Here is a 24,748-nt window from a genome sequence, read left to right as displayed (position 1 = left end):
CAGACCCATAAGTGTTACCAATGCAGTCTGAGCTGGAAAGAGAATTGATTAGTTCATCTAATAAGTCGTTAGGGTTTTCGAGGCATTCCTTAATCATGTGACAGACCCATAAGCGTAACCAATGCAGTCTGAGCCAGAAAGAGAATTGATTCGTTTATTTTTTAACGAATCATTTTATTATTTTTCGTTTATTTTAGTCTTTTTGAATATTGAAGAAGCCAAACAGTACATCCTTAAAAAGCATAGAGAAACAAGCTTCTTTTGAAAATGCGATATTAAGATTAAGGTATTAAGATACACAGGAATGTACAAGAGGTAAATGTGCAAACAGGTTGACACTGTCAGTGTGTCAGTGTGAGGTAGTGAATAAAGAATATCTTACTGATAAAGTGAACATTAAGTGGAGACATGAAGATGTTAAGAGGCTGGTTTTGAGTTTAGGAGCCTGATGGCCTGGGGGAAGAAACTCATCCTGAGTCTCTCGGTTTTTGCCATCAGGCTACGGAAGTGCTTACCAGATGGCAGCAAAGTGAAAAGATGGTTACTGGGATGGATAGAGTCCTTGATGATATTAATAGCTCTGCTTTTGCAGTGTTTGAGGTTGATGTCCTGCAGAGAGGGGAAAGCAGACCCGGAGATGCGCTCAGCTAAGCACACAACTCTCTGCAGGGCTTTGCAGTCTTGACTGGAGCTGTTCCCATACCACAGTGAGATACACTGAGTCAATACACTTTCTATATTCCCTGAATAGAAAGTTTTCAGGATTGCTGGTGAGACCCTGAATTTCCTCAGCTGCCTCAGATGGTACAGTCTTTGCTTGACTTTATTAACCTGTGTTTGAATGTGAGTAGTCCAAGTCAGGTCCTCTGAGATGTTTACACCAAGGTACTTGAAGCTACTCACCCTCTCCACAGGAGTCCTGGTGATCATAAGAGTAGTATAGGGCTGCTGCTGTCTCTTCCTGAAGTCCACAATCAGTTCTTTAATTTTCCTGGCACCAGGATATTAATTCCTCTACCTCATCCAAGTATGTGGTCTCATTATTGTTGTGAATGAGGCCCGGAACCACAGTATCATCATCAAATTTGATTATAGATGTGGAGCTGTGCAATGACACGCTGTCATGTGTGTAGAGAGAGTAGAGCAGGGGACTCAGGACACAGCCCTGTGGGGCTCCTACGTTCAGGGTAATGGAATTAGAGGTGTTTTGGCCTAGTTTCACCACTTGAGGTCTTCCAGTGAGGAAATCAAGAATCCAGCTGCAGAGGGAAGAATTCAGGCCGAGGTCCATAAGTTTAGAAGCTAGCTTTATGGGGACTATAGTGTTAAAAGCTGAGCTATAGTCGATAAATAGCAGCCTTCCTGTTATTGCTGTAAATGTGTGTGAGAGAAGAGTGCAGGATGTGAGAGATGACATCATCAGTGGACCTGTTTGGGCAATAGGAAAACTGAAGATGGCCTAAAGTATCTGGGATGGAGGAGCAGATGACATTTTTAACCAGTCCCTCGAAGACCTTCATGACTATTGATGTGAGGCCAACTGGACGATAGTCATTTAGACAAGAGGGTTTATTGTTTTTAGGCACAGGGATGATGACAGATTTTTGAAGGAGGTGGGAACCACTGATGTAGCAAGAGACTCATAAAAAATGGATGTAAACAAACAGCGAGCTGATCAGTGCAGGACTGCAGAACACGGCCAGAAATCCCATCAGGTCTGGCTGCTTTCCTTACATTCATTCGCTTTAGTGCCCTCCGAACCTCGTCCTCCGACAAGGTGATCGCTGCTCTGACTGCTGCTTCCTGACGCATTGATCGGCAGACTTGCACTGCTTAGATTGCTTTCAAAGCGGCCGTAGAAAGTGTTTAGCTCGTCAGCCAGAGACGGATCTGCTCTCACCTCTGCAGAGGATTTGTTTTCAAAGACACAGATGGTCCTTAGTCCTTGCCACATGCGTAGGGAGTCATTTAGCTGGAAATGTGACTCTATGCGTTCTCTGTATCTGTGTTTCGCGACTCTTACTTCGTGTCAGAGAGCATAGCACGATGCTTTGTACTCACTAATTTTTCCCGACAGAAGACCAGTGTTGTAAACAGCAGTGGGTTTGTTTACTGCTGCACGGATTGTTTTGTCCACCCACGGTTTATGATTAGAGAAGGTCTTTATAGTTATTGTATCCATAGCTTGTTCGGCTAGTGTGTTTACAAAGCTTAATGCTACATCCGTGAACTTGCTGATGTCAGATGAACTTGCCCGAAACATCTCCCAGTCTACCTCATCAAGAGCAGCCTGTAGCATGGCTTCTGAATGGGCGGAAAATCGCGTCACCACCCTCTGCACCAGGGGATCTTGAACAAGCCTTTGTTTATATTCCGGTGTGAGGAAAATAGTGACATGGTCCGGTTTGCCGAAAGCTGGTAGTGAGCGAGCTTTGTAGGAATTCTTAAACTGAGTGTAGCAATGATCCAGTGTATTCTGTCCTCTGGTTGGACAGGATACATGTTGATAAAAATTATATAGCCTACCAGTCACGTTTTATAACAGTAAGATTTTTAATGTTTTTAAAGAAGTCTCTTCTGCTCACAAAGCCTGCATTTATTTGATCCAGAATACAGCAAACACAGTAATATTGTGAAATATTTTAACTATTTAAAATAACTGTTTTCTATTTTAATATATTTTAAAATGTAATTTATTCCTGTGATCCAAGCTGTATTTTCAGCATCATTACTCCAGTCTTCAGTGTCTCATCCTTCATAAATAATTCTAATATGCTGATTTGCTGATTATCAATATTTCAAACATGAGTAAATTTTTTCAGTATTCTTTGATGAATAGAAGGATCCAAAGATCAGCATTTATTTGAAATAAAAAGCTTTTGCAACATTAGTCAGTATAAATTTTTTTTGTGTAAATTTTGGAGATTTCTATTTCATATAAATGCTTTTCTTCTGAACTTTCTATTCATCAAAACCTGAAAAAAATGTACTCCACTGTTTTCAACATTATCATAATAAGTGTTTTTTTTTTTTTTTTTTTTTTTTTGAGCAGCGAATCAGAATATCAGAATTATTTCTGAAGGATCGTGTGAATGGAGTAATGATGCTAAAAATTTAGCTTTGAAATCTCAATAAATTACATTTTGAAATATTCAAATAGAAATGAGTAATTTTAAATAGGCTAGTAAAAATATTTCAACATTTTATTGTTTTGCTGTACTTTGGATCAAATAAATGCACTCATGTTTCCAAAATGTGTAATGTGTTTGTCTTTCCAAAAGTGTCTGTTTTTCTGTGATAGTGATGTCCGATTTGCGAATGAATCATTCAAATTTAACCGGTTCTTCTTAGTGAACCGGTTGAACCAGTTCACCAAATCGAACTGAATCGTTTGAAACGGTTCGCGTCTCCAATAAGCATTAATCCACAAATTACTTAAACTGTTAACTTTTTTATCGTGACTGACACTCCCTCTAAATCAGAATAAACCAATATCCCGGAGTTATTCATTTACTCAAACAGTACACTGACTGAACTGCTGTGAAGACTGAACTGAAGATGAACACCAAGCAGAGCCAGATGACAAATGAACACGCCCACTGCTGGAGCAGTTCTCGTTCTTGAGTCAAGAACCGGTTGCATCAGTTTTCGGATCACCAATACACTGAAACGAGAATCGTTTCTGTCGGACGCGTACGCTTTGAGAACCGATGAGATGATTCTCGTTCTCGAGTCAAGAACCGGTTGCATCGGTTTTCGAATCACCAGTACACTGAACTGAAAACTGTTTCTTTCGGACGCATCCGATCTGAGAACCGATGAACTGATGATACCGCATGTAATTTTTCAAGTATTTTGTTCAACATCTGAAAGTGTGATAAAATAACTATATTTTATTTAGCCTTTTTTTTTTTTTTTAAGATGAATGTTTCTAATCTGTATATTGGCCAAAGGGGTTTTCAGGGAAGTTGGACGATAATTAAGACTCTAAAGACTCTTAATAGGAATAAAGGATGATTTATGAAATATCTGTACTGTATTTATAGTTAAGGATGACACATTCAGAAATTGAATTTGTAGTAAACAGAACATGAACACAAGTAGAGCTGATGATACTGAACTGTAGCACATGACGGCTAGAGCGATTCTCATTCTCGAGTCAAGAACCGGTTGTATCTCTTTTCGGATCATTAGTACACTGAACCGAAAACCGTTTCTTTGGGATGCGTCCGATTCGAGAACCAAGGAGCTGATGATACTGCGCATACATGATTCAACGTGAAGCCGAATGACTCACAGCGCGTCTGAACTGAACTGATTGTTTTGGTGATTGATTCTGAACTGATTCTGTGCTAATGTTATGAGCGCAGGTAAACCGAAGGCTTGAATGAAGGGCAATCTGGCTAAACGTAAATTCATTTAATAACAAATACATTGCAATGGATTACCTATAGTAAGTGGATCATGGTTTCTGCACTGATGACACCTAATTTATTTACTTTATACCTTCAAGACTTAAATCCTTGTATGCACATTATTGCTGTTACTGTATTTGAATGCGTTGTTGCAAAAAATAATTGTAAACTTTTCATGATTATGAGGTTTTTAACTGACTAAAGTTAGGATTACTGACTTTATATATTTGAATCTATGATAGACGTGACGCCATTACTTCATTGCCAATGACGTCATTACGTAGAGCGTAAAAGAACCGGTGAATTGTTTTTTTCAACCGGTTTATTGAATCGAACCGTCCGAGAGAACCGGTTCGCGGAAAAGAATTGAACTTCCCATCACTATTCTGTGAAAACATACCCCATAGCTGGATGCTTTTGTTCATATTAGGAGTTTCCTGATATGAATTTCTGCGCAAGAGCGCCCTCCGACTTCGAGTATGAATAAACACACACTGCAGGAGTGTTTAGCGCTTCGTGATCTTCATCTCGCCTTCTGGGTTCGAATAAAATATCATCTCATGCGCAGACGGTCCTGTCTCTTTGAGTCTAAATCTATATTTATTCACACCAGCTCTTGACAACGAAAAGTGCGAACACACTTGACCGAAAAAGTCAGAATATTAAAAGAATATTAAAAGTGTGTGTGTGTGGGGGGGGGGGGGGGGGGGGGGGGGGGGGCATGTCCCCCGGGTCCCCCGCTTAATCTACGCCCCTGTACAGTCCCTAATGTCCCATTGGAAACTTATCCTGGCTCTAAGATAGTCCAACTTATTCTCCAGAGACTGAACATTGGTGAGCAGAATGGTAGAGGAGGACTGTGAGCTCTTTTCCTCAGTCTGTTGCGAATCCCAGCACTTTTTCCCGTGGTGTTTCTTGATCCGTCGCCTCGGGTGGTTATTCAAGTGGTCATTGTTTATCTCGGCGTTCCAGAGAATCTCAGATGGCCACGATGGGTTGGAGGATAAAGTGTCCTGAAACAGGTCAGTGAAGTGGTGTCCAATGTCCAAAAGTTTTTCTTTGTCGTAACTGATCAGTGCAGAGGTTATGTGTGTAAAAAGAGAAAGCAAAAGTAGGTAAAAAAGTAAATAAAAACACAATCTAAGCGGAGCGACCTGGACGGCGATCGGACTCGGTGGCGCCATATTAGCAAGATGGTGCCTGTTTATGAACAGGCATAACAGGTCATGCCTGTTTATGAAATTTTGATAAATTGTAAGGGATTCTTGCAATATTATAATTACAGATCAATAGGAAAGGGAAACGGCCTAATTTGGAAAAGTAGTAATTGGGGATAAAATTCCAAATTGAGTTTAGATTACAAAAAAACTGTCTAATCCAATTCATTTTGAAAGTGTTGTTCAAAGAAGAGAAATCAAGGAAATGAAACCCACCATAATCATATGGGTTCATTAAAAAAATACTCTTTATTACCTTTGTTACAACATTCAGTGTATAGAAAATAACCATCATAAACTGTACGAAGAAAAAAGCATAAGAGTAAATAATAATTATAATAATTATGAAAATGATGATGATAATAATAATGACTATGCACCCGTTTGTAAGGAAGCATGTCAATTAATTTCTCTATCCAATGCTGTCACGTCAAGTGACAAAAGAATGAACGATAGGTTAAAGCTTTTTATACAGTTTTTATTATTATTATTATTATTATTATTATTATTATTATTATTATTATTAAACAATACAAACATTAAAACATTAAGGCAGTACTTTTAAAATCATAAAGACAAAAAAATATATAATACTAATAGTAATAATATCAATATCAATAATCGCATCTCAGCTTGTCTAACAGACATTTCTTGCTGGATGAAGGATCATCACCTTCAACTCAATCTTGCCAAGATAGAACTGCTTGTGGTTCCAGCAAACCCATAATTTCATCACAATTTCACCATCAAGTTAGGCACATCAACCATAACTCCTTCAAAAACAGTCAGAAACCTTGGAGTTATGACTAATGATCAGCTGACTTTCTCACACCACATTGCTAAAACTGTCCGGTCCTGCAGATTTGAATTATTCAACATCACGAAGATCAGGATCTTTCTTTCGGAACATGCTGCACAACTCCTTGTTCAAGCTCTTGTTCTGCCCAGGCTGGACTATTGCAGTGCTCTCTTGGCAGGTCTTCCAGCCAGTTCTATCAAACCTTTACAATTAATCCAGAACGTGGCAGCAGGATCAATTTTTAATGAGCTGAAAAGAATACACTTTACACCTCTGTTTATCAATTTGCACTGGCTACCAATAGCTGCTCGCATAAAATTCAAGGCATTGATGATTGCCTACAAAACCACCACTGCCTCTGCACCCATTTACCTAAATGTATTACTTCAGACTTATGTACCCTCTAGAAACTTGCATTCTGCAAGTGAACGTCACTTTATTATGCCAAAGAAGCACAAAGTCCCTTTTACAGACTTTTAAATTAAATGTTCCCTCCTGGTGGAATGACCTGCCCAACTCAATCCGGGCAGCTGAGTCCTTCGCCATCTTCAAGAGTTGGCTTAAAACACATCTCTTCCATCTTTATTTGATCCTCTAACTTTAGCACTCACTATTCTAATTCTATTCTTAATAAATAAATAAAAATAAAATCTGACTACCTTCCTAATCTTTTTTTATATTCTATTTTCTTTTCATTTATTATAAAATTATAAATATAAAAAAGACCTCTAACACTAGCTTGCTCTATTCTTTTTCTATTCTGTTTTCTTTTGCCTTGCTACATACTGCATTTAAGCTAACTGAAACTTGTTATAGCACTTATATATCATTGCTCTTTTGTTGTTTTTGATTGCTTCCATTGTCCTCATTTGTAAGTCACTTTTGGATAAAAGCGTCTGCTAAACGACTAAATGTAAATGTTATAATATACACACAGATTTGTTTCCAGGGTAGCTCCAGTCTATGGTCAAAGCTTATGGGTCTGTCACATGATTAAGGAATGACTGAAACCCAAAAGACTCATGACTGACTGCATTGGTTAACTCTAACCTGAAGAATTGTCAGATAAGAGGTGAGGTGAGCTAATCATAGACTGAAGCCCCAGGTAAACAATGAATTGATCTTTTCTGTTTATTATAGCATTATAGTTTTGTATTGTTTACAGTATGATCAACGTTTGAGTAAGTACTAGTAGACATTAGGGAAGTAACACTTAACATTTTAATAATATTTGATAAAATGAACGAAATGAACGAAATGAACAAAATGACTCGAAAAAAGATTTGTTCATTTTTCTGAACGAGACTCAAAGATCCGAGTCGGTAAAATGATCCAAACTTCCCATCACTAATTTGCATCACTAATTTGCACTAAACATTAGAGCACATCTACCACTCTCTATTATAACACTGACAAATACTTCAAAATTACTGTGACTACTGTGATTATTGATTATTATATGTAAACTTCCAGTGTATTGAAAGATGGATTCATTATTATTAAAAGCACAACAACATTTAAAAAGTACAGTGACAAACTGGCTTATTCAAAGTTTATTAACAAATACAAATAAGATGGTGCATGACATACACCACATTCTGTCTTATATATCAACTAATAAATTAGAGACAAATACAAGTTTCCAAAAGCACCTCTCTCTCTTAACGTGATCACTGAAATCTTATTCAAGCTCCACTATGCTGCGGCTTTACAGCACACACTGTATGGAGCAGAAAAGACACTTTTTTAGTTTACAATTGTAGTGTCGGATATCCAACTTAACTAAATGGTTTTTATTTCTATTAAAAGCAAAACAACAGTGGGGGCAGTACCACAGTGGGCAAGTGTGTATTTGGTATACAGCCAAACACTGGGTAGTAGCGGTAACAAAGACTACCACAGCAAGCCTATGTGACCACTAAGAACGCATGTTCTATATAGTATTCATGAGTGTAGTATGAATGTAATCTGGACATACTGCAAACGCCATGTTGTCATTATCACATGATCTACCAGTGTCAGTTGCGTCACTTCACTGCCATTCACAAATCTTCTCCGAGGCCTTATGAAATGTCCATTGTTATATACAACTCAAGCCCTAACATGTGGCAGTGTTTCACAGAAAGTGCCTATAGTCACACAGAGGCACTCACTCACCTGCAAGGAAACAGACTCTCCACAGCCCTGAATGGAGAGACATACGGATTTCAGTGCTCTGATTAAGAGGCAGTATGACCCCCTCCTCCAGGTAAAGCCAGTAGTCAGTGCTGACCGCAATAGCCAGCAGCCCCAGACTACACACAGCAAACACACTGCTGAGGAGTGTCAATGCCTTCCTGCCACACAAACTCATCTTTCACATCAGCAGCAGAGGTGACACGCTGCAGAAAACAGGAGCTGTAACGACAGAAGGGGAAAACAGTTTATCTTATACTGCAATTTAACATCCAAATGATTTAAATACATATTTTAGTCTTAAAGGAGCCTAGAAAAGAAGTATACATCGAAAAGCATTGTTCTTTGCATCAAGTATGTTTCTGGAGTTTTACATTAGGGTGAAAAGCTTCATGTTATTGTTAGTGTCCCATTTGTTGTCTTGACACAACCTAATCAGGGGTTCTTATCTAATGACTGCTGAAATTTCGCCCCCTTTTGCTTGTACATCACACCCCAATTAATGCTACCTTTTGGCTATTTGTGATCTCCATGAATGACTGTCACTAGTAGCTAGTAGTATTCATGCTAAATTCAGTGTTTGGTAAGCTACTTTTTTTACATCCTAAAATCCCTATAAACCTTAATAGAAATTAAACTATTTATTCTTTCAATTTCAGTAAAATACAGAATAGTTTAGCCTTTTATCTTTCAAACAACTGTAATACTTTTTTATTTATTTATAAAAAATGTTACCTTCTTTGGTTAACAAATAGAAACAGTCTGAATAACAAAAAAGTTTAAGAAAAATAACAATAAATTTCAGTTTGGCAAGATCTTCAGGAAAAGCCCAACTAGTAAAATCCATGCAGGTTAATGTAAAAATAACACGTTAACTAATGTATGTAAGAATAAATTACATAAATGATATTCTCTGCTGAATAAAGATGTATCAGATCACAAATGTTCTTCTGAGGTAAATTCCTCATAGCAATACATCTTTCAAAAATGATGTAAAGTTAGATAAATCTTGATTTCAAATTGATCTTGAATTCGTTCAATTTAAAAGTAGACACTTCGAGCTTTCAGATAAGAGAAAGACTGTGCCTCACTTTAGTTTCATACGGGTTCAAAACCCGGGAACACATGATAAGTAAAAATTTATAGCTTGAATGTACTGTAAGTCGCTTTGGATAAAAGTGTCTGTTAAATGCATAAATTAAATTAAATTAAATGTAATTTAATTTAAAAGTAGACACTTCAATCTCAGATATGGCAAAGACTGTACCTAGCTTTAGTTTCATTTGGATTAGGCCTACATAATCAGATAATTTTCGTTTTCGTTTTGAATTAGTTTCAGAGATTATTCATTTTTGAAGTTTTCTATAGACATATTTCTCATGCCAGCTTTGATTAAGTTGTTTTTAGTTTTAGTGAAATTGTGATCACTAGTGATGAAGTTCTTTTAGTTTTACACCATGTCTTAAACACAGTGCTCATGCAACAGTCAAAGACTTAATCTAATGGTTGAGAGAGGGTAAAATCATTGCACCTGCACCCCAACCCATCATCATACCTGCCAATCGACCTTTCATTACAGCCCGTACTATTATTACTATTATTGTTGCAGGGCGTGAGTATCACCACCCTTGCCCTAAATGGCCTTTTTTTGAAAACTGACATCAAGATGTTGGAGGAAGCATTGATAGACTTATATATCAATGCTCATTATCATTTTACTTTATATTTTTCTGATATATCCATAGTTTAACAGTTTAGTATGATTTCTCATTTATATTATTATTCAAATTATTACATTTAAATGAAATTTTAAAAAATCGTCTCCGTTACGTATGGTAACCCTCGTTCCCTGAAGGAGGGAATGGAGAGGCCACATCGGTGACCGACGAATATGGGATATCGCTTCGATAGACCAATCTGCTTTGGGTGTAAACTAAACGAGCCAATGCACATTGGCATGCAATTATTGCATCCAGCTGCCGCTGATCACTGCGTGAGTATAAGAGCCGAGCCGGGACCCGGGAGCTCAGCAGCGGTACAGCAACTGTATACGGCAAATACACATATAGCAACTGTACGGCAAATACACATATAGCATCCGTTTTAGGAGTATACGGAGAAATTTGAGGTGATTAAAACCCTCTTGGGAAAGCAGAAGTCTGCCAGGGAAACACGGTCTCTAAGGCTATACCGTGGACTATTCACATACGAGTACCGCTTAGGTCTCAATATGGAACCCACCCTTCCATGGTTCTCACGGATTCATCATGAAGGTCTGGCGCCGGACGTTCCGCCGCGTCCAGTAGCTTAGGGTGATGGAGGATCTCAACAGGGTCTGCAGTACGGACACTCTGGAGTAGTTTAAACAAGCCGACCCTAACCGGGGCCTCTCAGTGCCACTACCCGTTTGAGGTGAGAACACAGGAGGATACCGGCTCTACATGAAGGCTATAGAACCTAGCAAACGTGTTAGGGGTTGCCCAACCTGCAGCTCTACAAATATCTGTCAGCGAGGCACCACGAGCCAGCGCCCAGGAGGATGAAACACTTCTAGTTGAGTGAGCTCGTAACCTGAACGGGCAGGGCACACCCTGAGCCTGATAAGCCAGGGTTATGGCATCCACAATCCAGTGGGCCATCCTCTGCTTAGAGACGGCACTGCCCTTCTGCCGGCCTCCATAACAGACAAAGAGCTGGTCTGAGGTCCTGAAGCTTTGTGTCCGGTCTACGTAGCACCTTAATGCTCGGATGGGACAAAGCACAGCCATGGCTGGGTCTGCCTCCTCCAGGGGCAGTGCTTGCAGGTTCACCACTTGGTCTTTGAAGGATGTAGTGGGAACCTTGGGCACGTAGCCAGGCCGGGGCCTCAGGATTACCTGGGAGTCAGCCGGCCCGAACCCTAGGCACGAATCGTCGACCGAAAATGCATGCAGGTCCCCTACCCTCTTGATGGAGGCCAGTGCAAGCAGGAGCAGAGTTTTCAATGAAAGAAACTTTAGCTCAACTGAATACAAAGGCTCAAATGGGCCCTGCTGTAGTGATTTAAGCACTAGAGACAGGTCCCAAGAGGGTATACAGGGGGGCCGGGATGGATTTAACCTCCTGGCCCCTCTAAGGAACCTGATGATGAGCTGATGCTTACCCAAAGACTTCCCATTCACGAGATCATGGTACGTAGCAATAGCGGCAACCTGGACTTTGAGGGTGGAGGGAGACAGCCTTCGCTCCAACCCTTGCTGCAGAAAGAATAGCACGACCACAATCGGGCATCTTCGGGGGTCTTCTCGCTCTGCTTTGAAGCGAAAAGCTGGTATGCATTGCACCTGCTGCCCTCTTATACTCATGCAGTGATCAGCGGCAGCTGGATGCAATAATTGCATGCCAATGTGCATTGGCTCGTTTAGTTTACACTCAAAGTAGATTGGTCTATCAAAGCGATATCCCATATTCGTCGGCCACAGACGTGGCGTCGAGAGTGACCGACTGAAAGGGAACTTTTGTTGTATGTGATGTTTTATGGTTCTAAAAAGTGCCTTTGAATCAGAATCAGAATCAGAATCAGAATGAGCTTTATTGCCAGGTATGTTTACACATACGAGGAATTTGTTTTCGTGACAGAAGCTCCGCAGTACAACAGAATGACAGTGACAGAACATAAAACACATAATAAAAGAATAAAAAATACAAATATGTAGACAGTGAATGACAATATACAAATGACAATTGTAGGCAGGTATATTACAAAGTGAAGTTATGTATGTACATATATATTGTGTGCAAAATTTAAGTGTATACTAAGTATGTGTGTTAGATAAATAAAGTGTGTGTGTATATAAATATAAAGTGTAGTGTGTTCGCCATTATTGTCAGCTGTTCATAAGATGGATTGCCTGAGGGAAGAAACTGGTCCTGTGTCTGGTCGTTCTAGTGCTCAGTGCTCTGTAGCGTCGACCAGATGGCAACAGTTCAAAGAGGGAGTGTGCTGGATGTGAGGGGTCCAGAGTGATTTTGACAGCCCTTTTTCTCACTCTGGATAAGTACAGTTCTTGAATAGATGGGAGAGTTGAACCGATGATTCGCTCAGCAGTCCGGACTACTCTCTGTAGTCTTCTGAGGTCAGATTTAGAAGCTGAGCTGAACCAGACAGTTACTGAAGTGCAGAGGATGGATTCAATGATGGTGGAGTAGAACTGTTTCAGCAGCTCCTGTGGCAGGTTAAACTTCCTCAGCTGGCGGAGAAAGTACAACCTCTGCTGGGCCTTTTTTACGATGGAGTCAATGTGAATGTCCCACTTCAGGTCCTGAGAGATGGTGGTTCCCAGGAACCTGAATGACTCCACTGCAGTCACAGTGCTGTTCATGATGGTGAGTGGGGGGAGTGCAGGGGGGTTTCTCCTGAAGTCCACGATCATCTCCACTGTTTTGAGGGTGTTAAGCTCCAGGTTGTTGAGACTGCACCAGACAGCCAGCTCTTTTACCTCCTGTCTGTAAGCAGACTCGTCACCGTCCTGAATGAGGCCGATGAGTGTGGTGTCATCTGCAAACTTCAGGAGCTTGACAGAGGGGTCCTTAGATGTGCAATCGTTGGTGTACAGGGAGAAGAGCAGTGGGGAGAGAACGCAGCCCTGGGGAGCTCCGGTGCTGATTGTACGGGTGCTGGATGTGTATTTTCCCAGCCTCACTAGCTGCTGCCTGTCTGTCAGGAAGCTGTTGATCCACTGACAGACGGAGGTGGGCACGGAGAGCTGATTTAGTTTGGGCAGGAGGAGGTTTGGGATGATCGTGTTGAAGGCCGAGCTGAAGTCCACAAACAGGATCCTCACATAAGTCCCCGGTCTGTCTAGGTGTTGCAGAACATAATGCAGTCCAATGTTTACTGCATCGTCCACAGACCTGTTTGCTCTGTAGGCAAACTGAAGAGGATCCAGCAAGGGCCCAGTGATGTCCTTCAGGTGGGCCAGCACCAGTTTTTCAAATGACTTCATGACTACAGACGTTAGAGCCACAGGCCTGTAGTCATTTAGTCCTGTAATTTTGGGTTTCTTAGGGATGGGGATGATGGTGGAACGTTTGAGGCATGAAGGGACTTCGCACAGCTCCAGCGATCTGTTGAAGATCTGTGTGAAGATGGGGGCCAGCTGGTCAGCACAGGATTTCAGACAGGCTGGTGTAACACAATCTGGGCCTGGTGCTTTTTTCCTTTTCTGCTTCTGGAAGACCTGGCGCACCGCATCCTCGCTGATCTGAATTGCAGGTGTGGGGGAGAGGGGGGATGCAGGAGGTGAGAATGGTGAGAGTGCTTGATTGGAGAGGTGTTCAGGATGGGTTGCAGGAGCTGTTAATGGTGTGAACGGTAGTTTGGAGAGGCATTCAGGGCTGGTTGCAGGAGTTGTGAAGGGTGTGAATGGTTGTGTGGGGAGGCGTTCAGGGCAGGTGATGGGTGTTCTTTCAAACCTGCAGTAAAACTCGTTCAGATCGTCTGCCAGTCGTTGATTCTCTTCAGTGCTGGGGGGTGGTGTCTTGTAATTGGTGATCTTCTTTAGACTTTTCCACACTGATGCGGAGTCGTTGGAAGTGAACTGAGTCCTTATTTTTTCAGAATAATTCCTCTTTGCCACTTTGATCTCCTTTTCCAATGTGTATTTAGCCTGTTTATACAAGACATTGTCCCCCTTCACGTAAGCATCTTCTTTGGCCTGACGGAGCTGTCTGAGTTTTGCAGTGAACCACGGTTTGTCATTATTGTAAATTAGTTGAGTCTTTGTAGGAATACACATATCCTCACAGAAACTGATATATGATGTTACGGTCTCTGTGAGTTCATCCAGATCGGTGACAGCAGCTTCAAAAACACTCCAATCAGTGAGGTCAAAACAAGATTGTAAATCCTGCTCTGCTTCATTAGTCCATCTTTTTACAGTCCTTGATACAGGTTTAGCTGATTTTAGTTTCTGCCTGTAGGACGGTATAAGATGAACCAGAAGGTGATCAGAACGTCCCAAAGCTGCTCGTGGAACAGAGTGAAATGCATCCTTTATTGTGGTGTAACAGTGATCCAATATATTACTGTCTCTTGTGGGACATGTAACATGCTGTCTGTATTTTGGCAGTTCACGGGACAGATTGGCTTTATTAAAGTCCCCGAGAATGATTAAAACAGAGTCAGGGTGTTGTTGTTCTGTCTCTGTGATCTGATCAGTGAGTTTCTGTAAAGCTGAGCTCACATGCGCTTGAGGATGGATGTAAACACTGACCAGAATGAACGAGTGAAACTCCCGCGGCGAATAGAACGGCTTGCAGTTAATGAAGAGTGTTTCGAGATTTGAGCAGCACGTCTTCTTTAACACAGTTACATCTGTACACCACCGTTCATTGATGTAAAAGCATGTCCCGCCGCCACGCGATTTCCCAGTGGATTCTGATTCGCGATCCGCTCTAAACAGCTGAAAGCCCGGCAGATGGAGCGCGCTGTCCGGTATGGTGTCATTCAGCCAGGTTTCCGTGAAACACAGAGGAGCAGAGTGTGTGAAATCCTTATTAGTCCGAGAAAGCAGAAGGAGTTCATCCGTTTTGTTAGGTAGAGAGTGGAGATTTGCCAGATGGATGCTAGGCAACGGCGTTCAAAATCCGCGCTTCCTGAGTCTGACGAGCGCTCCCGCTCGCTTCCCCCGTCTGCGCGTCCTGAAGCGCTTGATCAGCGCCGCCGCTCCTCCGATAACAATGTTCACTAAAACATCTGAATAATTGAAATCCGGAAAAACATCTTGTGGTGCGTTCTGCCGAATGTTCAGCAGTTCTTCCCTGGTGAAACTGATGGCAGGAATATAACTAAAGACAGGACAAACTAACAAAAACACAAAAACATATGCGGAGCTCGTCACGGAGGCAGCCATCCTGTATCGGCGCCAGCGACATTGTTACTTAATGCTAAATTCTATTTTCTGTATCACAGCTGAAAATATTATTATTATTGCTGTAATTAGCTTTTGGCACTTCATTGACAACTAAATACCGGAAAAACCCGCGGGGCGGGTAAAGAAATTGGCACTTTATTTGCGGTGCGGGTTGGGGCGGGTCATAAAATATTTTTTTTTAAATCAATTTATGTTTCGTGCAATTTAGTGGTGGAAATTTTTATTCTTTCAAGAGATTCGTTCATTTTCAGTTCGCTCACCAAAATGATTTGTTCAGATTCGTTCACTGATTCGTCCAGTGACCATTTCTTCATGTTACACAAATATGCCACAGCAGGTGGCGAAAAAGAGTGTCTTATGCATTACGTCTTATGTCAACGAATGTATTTATTTGTGACAAAAACTGATTCGGCTTTATTAAAATGTGTGGATAATCGCATGAAATAGTCTAAATAAGTTGTTCAGATGAACAAAGCACAAGGTTTTCTTGCATAATTAACATTTTAATTGCTTGTTCAAACAGTTCATATATAATATTTTCACATTAGTAAATCGGGGATTAAATGTGTTCTGAGCTGTTCACAAGCTGCATATGTGCTGCTAATAGCACCGTGCTCGCGCTGCTGTGGAGGGAGGAACTTCAGTGAACGAGAAATATGAGTCAATGGATTACGTGAACGAGAACGATTTGTTGACCTAAAAGATTTTTTCATGGACGAACCATCATAGAGCAATTACCCATAGCCTATATTAAATTATTTTTTTTAAATATTTATTTATATTTTGGAATATATATTTTATTAGGTTCTTTGATAAAGTTTACAATACGAAATTAAGTAGCAACGTAACTTCCATGATGTCTCCGATGCACGGGGCAGGGCGGGTAAAGAAATTTTACTTTATTTGCGGGGCGGCTGGGGCAGGCCAAATAATTATATAAAAGCGGGATCCCATCACTAGTGGGTATGTATCATGGCAAAAAAATAAACACAACTAGATCCCAAAGAACTAGTTAATTACACACCAAACTCAAATCTTCCTTTTCTGTCCAAAATACTAGAAAAGGCAGTATCCTCACAAATATATTTCTTCTTAGAGAAAAATGGTATCTGTGAGGATTTCCAGTCAAGATCATATCTAAATCTAAGTCCAGTAAAAAATATATCTAAATCATGACTTATGCTCTCAATGTCAAATGCAGAAATGTTAATTCATGCATTCATGACCTCAAGGTTAGATTTTTGTAATGCTTTATTGGGTGGTTGTTCTGCACGCTTAATAAACAAACTCCAGCTACCCGTAGTCCAAAATACAGCAGCTAGTTCTTACTAGAACCAGGAAGTATGACCATATTAGCCCAGTTCTGTCAAAACTGCACTGGCTCCCTGTCAAACATTGTATAGATATTAAAATCTTGTTTATTACTTATAAAGCCCTGAATGGTATAGTACCTCAGTATTTGCGCAAGCTCTTATTGCACTATAGTCCTCCACATCTGCTGTGTTCTTAAAACTCTGGCAATTTGATAATACCTAGAATATCAAAATCAACTGCATGCAGCAGATCCTTTTCCTATTTGGTGCCCAAACTTTGGAATAACCTACCTAACATGGTTTGGGAGGCAGAGACACTCAGTTTAAATCTAGATTATCACTTTAACCTGGCATCTCTTTAAGCTGGCACATTTCTAATATTTCAAATCCGTTAAAAGACTTTTGCTCTGCATTAATTAAAACACACGGAACTGGGAACACTTCCCGTAACACACTATGTACTTGCTACATAGTTAAAAGAATGGCATCTACACTAATATTAGTCTGTTTCTCTCTTATTCCGAGGTCACCGTAGCCACCAGATCCAGTCTGTATCCAGATCAGATGGTCACTGAAGTCACCGGATATCCAGTAAGGGTGGGAATCACCAGAGGGCTCACGATATGATTATATCATGATACTTGTGTCACGATACAATATTATTGCTATTTTAAATATATTGCGCTATTCTGTGATATATTGTGATATTACAGTGCAACTTGAATTTATACAAAAAAAGTTGTTCAGACCCTTCAGCAATTGGGGCATTTAAAATGAAAATACTGTTAAATTTAAATGAAATTAAATAAAACATGTAGTCTTACATCTAGGGATGCACCGAAATGAAAACTGTGGGCCGAAACGGAAACAGAAAATCCTGGATGCACCTGGCTGAAAACCGAAAATGCTTTGTAATGATTATTTATTATTTTATTAAATAATATACTTTTATTTTGTAAGACTTTTTAAATTTAACTCAATTTTACTGATACTGAATTTAAAAAAAAACACAAACCAACAATATAACCCCACTTTTACTGAAAGTAACACAATAAAACTGGAAAGAATGTACAATAATATTGGTAAAACTGTACAATAAGATTAATTAGTTAACATTAGTTAAAGTCTTTTGTTATCAAACTAAGAATTTATTATTTCTTTAGTTCATGTTCATTTAAACATTTACTAATTCATTTTTAAAATCAACAGTTGTGCTAGTTAACAGTTAATGCACTCTGAAATAACATGAACTAACAATGAACAACTGTATTCAAGTCAAGTCAAGTCTGCTTTATTGTCAATTCTTCTACATGTACAGTACATACATACATATAATTGAAATTGCGTTACTCTCAAACCCTTGCTGCATACAGATAACACTAACAGTAGAACATAAAATAATAAAATATAAAGTACAACTATACAAATAGGTAATGTAAAAAAGAAAGATAAGTAAAGCAGCACAAGGCACATGGCAGACAGAGTGCAAACCAGTGAAGTTAACATTGCAGATATAATTATTTTAGTGCAAAAGAGCTTATTTAGTCTGGTTAGTCTGGTTAACAGTCTGGTTAAAATGTCAATGCTGAATGAGGTAGTGAGCAAACCAATGCTGTACAAAGCGTCTGGTGCAGGTCCTTTAATGTTTGTGGGAGCTAGTGGTGGTGGGGGTCGGGGTTCATTGCTGAGGTTCAGAGTTCAGTGGTGCATGGGGAAAAAGAGGGGAGGTGGTTCAAGGTCAGGAGGGAGTTCAGTTTTGCTGACAGCCTGATGAATGAAGCTGTCCTTCAGTTTGCTTGTCTGTGAGACCAGCTGAAGAATCTGTGTGTCGGGTGGGTTGGATCACCTGCGATGCAGAGGGCTTTACGGGTGAGATGGGTTCCATAAATGTCCTGAAGGGTGAGGAGAGAGACACCAACATTCTTCTCAGCTGCTCTCACTAAGCCTTGAAGAGTCTTCCAGTAGGATGTGTTGCAGACACCATACCACACAGTGATGCAGCTAGTCAGGATGCTCTCAATGTTGCATCTGTAGAAGGTGCACATGATGGGGGCCGGGGCTCTGGCTTTTCTCACTTTGCGGAGGAAGTAGAGACATTGCTTTCATGGCCAGTGCTGAGGTGTTCTCAGTCCAGGAGAGGTCCTTTGTGATGTGCACAGCCAGGGACTTGGTGCTGCACACTCTCTTCATAGTCACATTGTTGATGGTCAGAGGAGCATGCTGAGTGTGCATTCTCCTGAAGAAAGGTGTTGGATGTATTGCTGCCGACCCATATTGCCTGAGGTCTTCCAGTCAGTAAGTCTAACAGCCAGTTGCACAGACAAGTGTTGAGCCCCAGCTGGAATAGATTGTGGATAAGCTGTTGAGGGATGATTGTGTTAAATGCTGAACTGAAATCTATGAACAGCATTCTGATGTATGAGTCCTTTTTCTCTAGATGAGAGAGTGCTGAGTGGAAGGTAGTTGCGATGGCATCATTGGTCGAACGGTCGGACCTGTATGCAAACTGGAACGGGTCCGGGGGGTTGGGCTCTCGATGAGGTGCATGACTAGCTATTCAAAGCACTTCATGAGAATGGGGGTAAGTGCAACTGGACAGTAGTCATTTAGGTAGGATGGAGACAGCTTCTTCAGGACTGGAATGATGATGGTAGCTTTGAAGCATGTGGGGACAACAGCCTGACTAAGCAAGATGTTGAAAATGTCTGTGAAGTTCCACACCCAGGAATGTTGTCAGGATCCGGAGCTTTGCATGCATTGATCCTGCTGAGGGATCTCCTCATGCTGTCCGGGGTCAGTGTCATCACCTGGTGGACTCTGTTCTGTGCCATGGTGCTGTTTTGTGCTTCAAAGCGAGCGAAGAAGGCGTTCAGCAGGGAGATGGTGCTGTCACAGGTCCCCTGTGGGGGCTTGTAGTCCGTAATGGTCTGTATCCCCTGCCACAGGCTCCGAGTGTCTCTGCTGCCACTGAACTGATGGGCATCTTCCTGGACTATTGTCTCTTAGCCTCACTGATGCAGCGGGATAGGTTGGCCCTAGCTGTCCTCAGGCCCACCTCATCTCCAGCTCTGAAAGCAGCGTTATGCATCTTTAGGAGTCTGCAGACCTCCCCTGTCATCCATCACTTCTGGTTGGCCTGGACAGTGATGGTCTTTGTGACTTTTACATGACAGTGTCTCGGAGTACTCTTGGAGGTCTGTGGTGTTATTGTATGTGGCCGTCTCCTTAAACATATTCCAGTCAGTGGTGTGAACAAAGTCAAGTTACTGTTGATCTTCGTGAACAAGGTCAAGTCACCGTTGATCTTTATGAGCCCAGTCAAATCAGTACCGATCTTCCAGAACTTCATCATGTCTCAACAGATCTTCCAGAGCTTCATCATACCACAACAGATCATCCAGAGCCTCGTCACTTCTCAGCTGAACTTCCAGAGCTTCGTCACATCTCAGCTGAACTTCCAGAGCCACGTCACGTCTCAGCTGAACTTCCAGAGCCTCGTCACACCCTGTCTGTTGGACCCAGCAATGTTCGCTCCGCCTGTTGTGTTGCTGTCAAGGAGACTGTTACTGCTGTGGAACCTTCAGAGGTGGCGACAACTGCTGCAGAACCTTCAGAGGTGTCAGTAGTATCCATCCACAAAGTCACGTTCTGTCCTGTCATGGCCACGAAGGCCATCCACTAACTCACTGTCTGTCATGTCACAGCCATGGAGGCCATCCATGAACTCACCGCCTGCCTTGTAACGGGTATGGAGGCCATTTGGGAACTCCCTAACCATCTCCTCACGGCCACGGAGGCCACCATTAATCTGTTCATGTTCTCTGTTTCAGTCCTACCTGACCAGACTTGCTCTCCTGTACCAACGACTCTGCTGTGGTGGTCCTCTGCTCCGTCCTGGTGGGCTTCTGTCTCGTCTGCTCAGCTGTGGTGGTCCTCTGCTCTGCCCTGGTGGGCTTCTGTCTTGTCTGCTCGGCTGTGGTGGTCCTCTGCTCCGCCCTGGTGGGCTTCTGTCGCGTCTGCTCGGCTGTGTTGGTCCTCTGCTCCACCCTGGTGGGCTTCTGTCTTGTCTGCTCGGCTGAGGTGGTCCTCTGCTCCACCCTGGTAGGCTCCAGCTCCATCTGCTCCACCCTGGTGGGCTCCAGCTCCACCTTCTCTGCCCTGGTGGGCTCCTGATACCGAGTTAAGCCCACGGCGTGCTTCTGTTCCCCATGTTAGGCCCACAGCAGGCCCCTGTTCCCAAGTTAAGCCCACGGTGGGCCCCTGTTTCCGTATTAAGCCCGAGGCGGGCCCCTGTTTCCCAGAGTAAGCCCACAGCGGGCTCCTGTTCCCCATGTTTGGCCCAGGAAGGGCTCCTGTTTCCCCCGTTAGGCCCAGGAACAGCTCCTGTTCCCCACGTTAGGCTGAGGAAGGGCTCAGATCCCCAGTTAAGCCCAGGAAGGGCTTCAGATCCCATGTTAAGCCCAGGAAGGAATACAGATCCCCAGTTAAGCCCAGGAAGGCCTCCAGTTCTGCCTGCTTCACACTTGCTTCCTGCTCTGCCGGCACTGCCTCGGTCCACTCCACTTCCACACGGACCTGGCCCTCTGTCCCTCCCCCTGTTCCACCCTCCGATCCACTGCCCTTCTGGAGATCTTCAGCTGGAGTGCCCATGAACTCCATTAGAGTGCATTCCACTCAGAACTCTGGCATTTTGTTTTTCCATTCTCAAACTCCATTTCCCCTAAATCCCGTTCCTAGAGTTAGTCACAACCAGGTGTTCCCCATTACCACTCCCCTATATAAACTGTGTTTGGACTCTCAATCATCGCAAAGTCTTGTTTAGTTCTGTCTGGCATTTCCGAGCGGTTTCCCTGTGTTTGTTCCTTCCGTGTTTGATCTTGCATTGTGTATACCGACTGTGATTCTCTCTGTGATCTCTGCTTGTTTCTGTTGCTGATTTTGGATATCCCCTGACATAACTGACGCTGTTCTCTGATCTGTGCCTGTTTGACCACTCGTGAAAATAAAGTACTGCATATGGATCCGAACGTCTCTGACTCCTTGTTACACGTTGATCCTCATTTAGCTTTTCCCAGGTTTTTGTTTTGTTTTAAAAGTCTTTTGTTTTTTGTTTTTCATGTCATTACACATGTATGAACGAGCATTATTTATTGTCGTGGCTCAGGCAAATCAGTCATCTATGCAAGGGTGTTGTATCCTAGCAACGCTGTTTTCCATCATCCCACGGAGTCTCCGATCCTGAACCGGAACCCCTCTACCGGCTGTCCCCAAGTCAAGCCTGCCACCATCTGCTACTCACCCAAGCCTGCCGCCGGTTCATATAGCAAGCCAAAAGGACATTAATGTGGCAAGCCCAGCGAACATTAATACTGCAAGCCTGCCAGCCCCAAAGCTCACTCCATTTACCCACTCCTCGTAAGGGCCTTCCAGAGCACCCTTAAGTGCCCGCTCCTCCAGAGCTTGCTCCAGTGTCGGCTCAGGCCCAAGAGTTCCATCCAGTGTTTGTCCAGACCATGCATTTTCCCCCCAATCCAGAAGAGGAAACTAGGGGTGAGAAGAAGCGTGTCGGCCCAGGCCCCAGAGCATAGCCCAGGAAGGGCTCCGGATCCCCAGTTCAGCCCACGGAGGGCTCCTGTTCCCGAGTTAAGCCCAGGTGTTCTCTATGTGTTTCTCTTGATTCCAGGTGTGCCTCGTATTCTTATTTTCCTGTTCACTGTATTAATAGTGTTCCCTGTTTTGAGTTTGCTGTCAGCTGTAAATTCTTTCAAAGTTCCCGTGTTTACCATTTATGAATCTACAGCATCTCCTTGCTCCTTGATTCCCATGTAGCATGATAAATGGCAAGTTTTAAAAAGACCAACTATTATTTTATTACATTTCATCATAAATGCAACAGTGACTCCACTTCCTGCGCCAACGTAAAAAAGAGAGTCTCCTTCCACCCATCCTGACTACATTCTACAGGGACAGCACTGAGAGTGTGCTAACCCTACAGTGGACAGTGAACACAGATGCAAAGATCATTGGTGCCCCTCTACCCTCCATTCTGGACATTTTTCTTGCACGATGTTCGAGTTAAGCCACCAGTATCAACTCCACCCATCCCTCCCATTATCTCTTCCAGCTCTTGCAATCAGGAAAATGGTACCGGAGCATCAGAGCCCACTCTGTGAGAATGCTCAACAGCTATTCCCCCCAGGCTGTGAAAGCCCTGAATTCCAATCCCCTCATTCACAACCCTACCTCCTGAAACCAAGATCCTCTCACACCCCCATGCACCACAAATCATACTGCACCATTTGCTTCTTAACCTTAAATACCTCTTTTGCAAAATATCACGCATAATTATTATGCAAAGAGATTATATAATCTGTCATAGGTTATATGTACAGTGAACTATTTATAGTATATTGTATAGTTGTATGTTAAAGTATAGTTCGATTACTACTTTCAGTAAGTTAGTTATGTACAGTTAGGTAGGTTCTAATTGTGTATATTTATTTATGTAGCACCGTGGTCCTCTGAGACACAACATTTTGTTCTACTGTATCTCCACATGTAGTGGAATGACAATAAAACTCGACTTGACTTACTTTCTCACAGAAGTAAATATAATTTTGTTAACGTTAAAAAATAATTATTGACTAAAATGTTGAAGGGATTATTTTTCATAATGTACAGTACTTTAAACATCATAAAATTATGTCAGACAGATATCAATAGATGATATTCATCAGACACAAGCACCAAACCCGAAGTTAACACACAGAAGTTAAGTTTCGGTGTGTGTTTGTTTATCGGTCTGGCTAGTGTCTAGTAATATGGTGCCGACTAAAAATGCAGTTAAGGTTAAGAGTAAACTGAAGTTGGGCTCAGGTTGTTGTGCTGTGGGATGCAACCCAGTGTTTACCATACATTAATTTATTTGTGGCAACCCGCCACTATGAAAACTGACCATCACAAATATATTTTCTAAAAGGCTTTGACTTTGTTGAATAAACATGAGCACTGCACTTTTCAAAATCAAGATGCAGCATGTATGTTTTTATATCACTACAGGAAATTGTCTGTCTTTAGAAAATGTCATTTTCATTTTATCTTGTCTGCAATGCCTAATAAAGCAGCATTAATGGGGAAATCTCTATTTCTGGAACACTGCTGTGAGAAGAGAGGCTTGACAGCCAGAAATGTCATAGTTTTAACTTGCTAGCTAATGAAATTTACTTATTTATGTTTGTTATCAGAAAAATTTCACTCTTGATGGACTCTAAGTTTGGGCCACAGAAGCACGCCTGCACAGTTACATTTGTTAATGCTGTTGCCATTGAAACCATCTATACTGCTGTTGTTGATAAATGTTTTACAATGTATGCTGTCATGATGAGTCTCATTTTTAAAGTTGTGCACTTCACAGTTCACATTTATTGGCCACATATGCCACTGAGGCTGGTTCATTTCAGAAAGCAACCTTGGCATTGGAAAGTAAGAAAAAAATTTGAGCATGTATAGTACAACCTCATGAGGAATAACAGAAAATGTTACAATGGTTGCTTTTCTGAAATATACCTTGATGCTGTAAGCAACTGACAAATGTGACCTCTGGAAGGGCACAGTCTTCAAAATGAGATAGTGATAGAGTCTTCAGTGTGCCAATGGGTAGTTAGCCAGGGTCCTTATTAGTGCAAGAATTTGTGTGCAATGAGGGTTACACGACAATACTTTTTTGCTGAAAACACCTGTTTAGCACAACTAAACAAAATAAACAGAAGACACATCATCATGAAGCCAATTATGAAAACCAATACTGAAACAGCTGTATCATCATTAGAACCCATACAGTCGCTTTGTAGAAACTGCACAGAATGAGTCAGCGACTGCTTCTGAATCATTCTCGTGGTACTCTGGGTCGAATGGC

General features: G+C 41.8%; 1 protein-coding gene across 2 annotated transcripts in view; it reads right to left on the bottom strand.

The window, feature by feature from the left end:
- The window catches only part of LOC128015460 (voltage-dependent calcium channel gamma-5 subunit), a 35,670-nt gene that overhangs the window by 7,800 nt on the left and 3,122 nt on the right, over positions 1–24,748 (bottom strand). The window contains exon 2 of one of the 2 annotated variants that reach the window (XM_052599294.1): positions 8,589–8,828. In XM_052599294.1, coding sequence (XP_052455254.1) covers positions 8,589–8,784 — 196 coding nt within the window. In that variant the 5' untranslated portion in view covers positions 8,785–8,828. Of the gene's footprint in view, positions 1–2,061; positions 2,337–8,588; positions 8,829–24,748 lie in introns of those variants that run through there. The other variant, XM_052599293.1, reaches the window with a different exon arrangement.

Source organism: Carassius gibelio, chromosome A6, assembly GCF_023724105.1.
Source record: "Carassius gibelio isolate Cgi1373 ecotype wild population from Czech Republic chromosome A6, carGib1.2-hapl.c, whole genome shotgun sequence".
Lineage (NCBI taxonomy): Eukaryota > Metazoa > Chordata > Actinopteri > Cypriniformes > Cyprinidae > Carassius > Carassius gibelio.
The sequence above is the reverse complement of the archived record's forward strand: the minus strand, read 5'-3'. Positions and strand labels throughout refer to the sequence as shown.